The 3,760-nt window shown below is 40.7% G+C and overlaps 1 protein-coding gene across 1 annotated transcript; it reads right to left on the bottom strand.

Annotated features, from left to right (window-relative positions):
• Window positions 1-163: 163 nt before the first annotated feature.
• LOC119739606 (galanin receptor 2b-like) lies at window positions 164-1,915 on the bottom strand. Its single transcript, XM_038214587.1, has one exon. It carries the CDS (start codon window positions 1,618-1,620, stop codon window positions 586-588), a length of 1,035 nt encoding a protein of 344 aa, XP_038070515.1. The 5' UTR covers window positions 1,621-1,915; the 3' UTR covers window positions 164-585.
• Window positions 1,916-3,760: the final 1,845 nt, after the last annotated feature.

The following is a 3,760-nucleotide window of genomic DNA, read 5'->3' on the forward strand; positions in this document are numbered from 1 at the left end:
AATTAATATCTTTATCTTTATCTAAAAATTAATATCTTTATATATGTTTCTGAATGTGCCTCATTATTACACACAGCAAAATTGAGTCGGCGCACAAACTGCATTTAAAATGGTGGCTTCGTCTACCCGTCTTTCAAAATAACTTGACATTCCATGCCCGTTGTATTGTCCATCTGTTGTATTTTCATCGTTTACCTTTTTTTCTTCAAAGTTCGTATCATTTAGCTTATGTCGACCATAATGAAGGGACTTATTAGTGACTTTTTGACAAGCACATGCAAAACGGTATAACACTGTTAAGGCAATGTTATTTCCAAATACAAATACCGTCTGCTTGGCAAATACTGACCTCCAATCGGGAACAGTTTTACTGGAGTGTAGGCAGTTGGTATGTTGACCTGCAAACACAGGACCCCATTTAATTTGTCATTTGTATAGTGTGAAATCAAAGAATAGCTATATACATCTTGATTAACCCATAGGTGAAGACTTTGTACACTTAACTTGTTGAGTTAACCAATAGTGGGACAATGGACTTGAAGTTTAAACTGTAATCGTTACAAAAAAGGATGTCTAGCCGTTTTACTATCGGATTGTACTTGGTCCCTCTTGGTCCAAATTTTGATCCACTGCCTGTGTCCTAGGCGTAGCATCAACGGTGATACCGACATCTCCGACTCGATTTCGCTTTAAAAAGATCCTCTTTAGTTCTACCTGGAACCGTTCATACTTGAAAGTGTATATGATAGGATTCACGCACATATTACCAAGAACCAAGGCGGTAAAAATCCCATGTAAGGTGCTCTCGAAGTCATAATGTCCTCCCAGATTGTACATGATGTACGCGATCTCAGTAGGGGTCCAGCATACAGTGTAGGACAGGAACACCACGCACAGTGTAAGCGTTACGTTGCGCTTGGCTCGTTGGAACGAATTGACCGCTTGTGTGTTGTCGCGTTTACTCTTCTTGCGCAGCATGATGACAATATTAGCGTAACTGAAACACATTATGGAAAGTGGAATCAGGTATTCGCAGCAGAAGAAAAAAACACCACCGATTTTCTGTACCGTTGGACTGGGCCAGACCGGGTAGCACTCCCCTTTGCTGAACGTGTGTAGCACAGCCCAGTAGGATTGGTAGAGGAATCCACCAATCCAGACGATAACGCGGCCAATGTTAGCGCGGCGAGGAGTGAACAGTTTACGGTGTTTGACGGCGTGGCAGATCGCAAAGTATCTCTCTAAAGACACGAAGAGAAGATTAACCGTCGATGCAACAAACAGAGACCAGATGATGTACTCCGAGAACCATATCCTACAGGCCAGCTCGCCCCATATGCCGTCCCACTGATCAGACAATTGAGGTCCAAACCGGAGCACCAAGTACAAGATGGAGTCTACTAGGTCTATCATGGATTGGTTCAAGATTAGAAGGTTGGTGGAAGATCCAAAGACATTTTGTCGCATAAGGAAGACTGTGCAGACCAAGGTGTTTCCTAAGATACCGAGGCAGCCTATGGTTCCATAGACAGCGCCTAGAACATAAACAGTGGAGGAGGAGTCTACGCTCGAGGGCTTGCTGGAAGTTGGTCGCGCGGTAGTTTCCATTCCAGACGACATTTCAGCTGTGATTGTATTTCAAACGGATGATTATAGAGTTGATGTTTTCGAGGAGCTCTTCGTTGGCAGCTTCTCTAATACCGGCGGCTGCCGGCTGTTTTCTTTGTTTATCTAAACATACAAATGAAGGAAACGATTAATGTACAGAACACACAGTTCTACTTTCTCAGTCAGGTTATTTCCAATTCGCAATTGTTACATTATTATACGTTGCGGACTCATAGAGCACATACAATAGACCCGAGACGTAATGACGTAATGGCGTTGTATTATGCGCTTTCCTATGGGAGCGAAGTCGGGACGCCAGATAAAGTTGGGACCGTCTACTACATAGGAAAGCGCACATGTAAACAAAGCGTGACGTAATTACGCCTTAGGCCTATTGTTGAGCAGTCAAGCTAAATATTCAGCAATTATCCTAAGCGGTTGACTTTTCAAGCAGATTGCGCGAATTAATGCTTTTAAACAGCCACAGAAATGTGACTGTAATGTCATATTGCAATACCGTTTGGTGTCCATAGTCCAAAGATATTCCCCGAACAGCATTCCATTCTTCCGCTCTTGAATAAGATGATTAAGCTCTTATGATTGACAATTAACGTTTATTACATTTAAGTCACTTTCAAAGCTTCAATGGAATAACATCCTTTGACAATAATGTGGCCCCGTAGAACGGCTATGGGAATTAATAGCAGCATACTATGGTATCTGACGTCGTACAAACTATTTGCTGACGAAATGTCGGTTTTGCGTCTCTAACTGTGGGTTCGAAGGGTATTCTCCGGCCCACAGAAGAATCTTCAAATTTCATAAATTACGGTTGTTGTTTTATTGTTACAGTACTTGCTATAGTATAGTAGTAAAACACAACAATTGAATAAACCATATCCGTGGATTAGTGTTCCAAGAAAAGCAAACGCATTCTGAGTTTCTTGTGTTTTAATTGGTTCTTGTCGCATACTAAACACGCGTTCCGATAAAGATTGTCTTTGGAGGCGAAGTTCCTATATATGTGTGCATCTAAAAAGACACTTGGTTCATTATGACACGGCAATGCACTACGTTGCGAGAAGGTTTTTGTTATACATGTACTTCCGTGGATTTGGCTCCATCTTGCGGAAGAATTTCTTAGTTCATGAGGAAAGGAACTAAAACAGCAACTTGGTGAGAAACTACAAGTAAATTGAGCCTATAATAATGTACGATGATCGTTACTACACCGCAGTCGTGATGGGAAATAATTGACAATGATTAAGATATAGTGCTTAACGTGTTTGAGCTGAGATGCAAAACTCCATCACTGTTTAGTCACCATTGTATTTTCAACAACGTACATGCGCAGAAACGTTGAGCATTATCGAAACGTCAGTAGCGGATAGCAGCTCAGTGGTGACTAAAATGTATACGTAATTGGTGTACATGCATCTCATTACTAGAATGTACTTGATGCAGAACGGATTATCAATTATTAACGTATAGTTCATACTGCCAGTGGTATGGCTGTATCTGTGAACAAAAAGAAAGGATATTCTCGGCTTTTAGTACTTTACATTATAATGTTTTGTGCAAATAAACAGGCCAAAACCCAGAGATCACATCAGAAAGTCCAGCAAGCCAAGAATAATTTTAGCAAGAACGAATTGGTTCCAGGCCAAAAATTGGGCCTAAGGTGAAACGCTCAAAAGTTAAATTCTAGAAACCAGTGCATTCCGTTCCTGTTCTACATGTACATGTACCGACCCACAGTGAATATCGCTAAATTGAGGGGGATATTAGTGAATAAACAAATTTGTTTAACGCAATCAGTAAACAAAACAAGGGAAAATAGGGGAGAGAAATCAGCAAGTTGTTGATGCAACCCCCTTATCAACGGAGAGGATTATTTAGTTTGGATAGTATCCATGGATCTTGCACGTTCACCGTTCAAGGATGAAGTGCATTGAAATTACATCGCACTAGTGGGATACAAGGCAAGCTTTGAAACTCTGCATTCTAATATTTTCATTTCAAGGGAAAAGTTCACAACAAAAATAAAAGAAAAGTAAAAGTCTGAGATCAAGACTACTGAAAACAAATAGGCATCATACTTCATACTGTGTCCACGAAAAATCACGTCATTTTTGGTGAGAAAATTTCAGCT

Source organism: Patiria miniata, unplaced genomic scaffold (assembly GCF_015706575.1).
Source record: "Patiria miniata isolate m_02_andy unplaced genomic scaffold, ASM1570657v1 HiC_scaffold_4, whole genome shotgun sequence".
Classification (NCBI taxonomy): Eukaryota; Metazoa; Echinodermata; class Asteroidea; order Valvatida; family Asterinidae; genus Patiria; species Patiria miniata.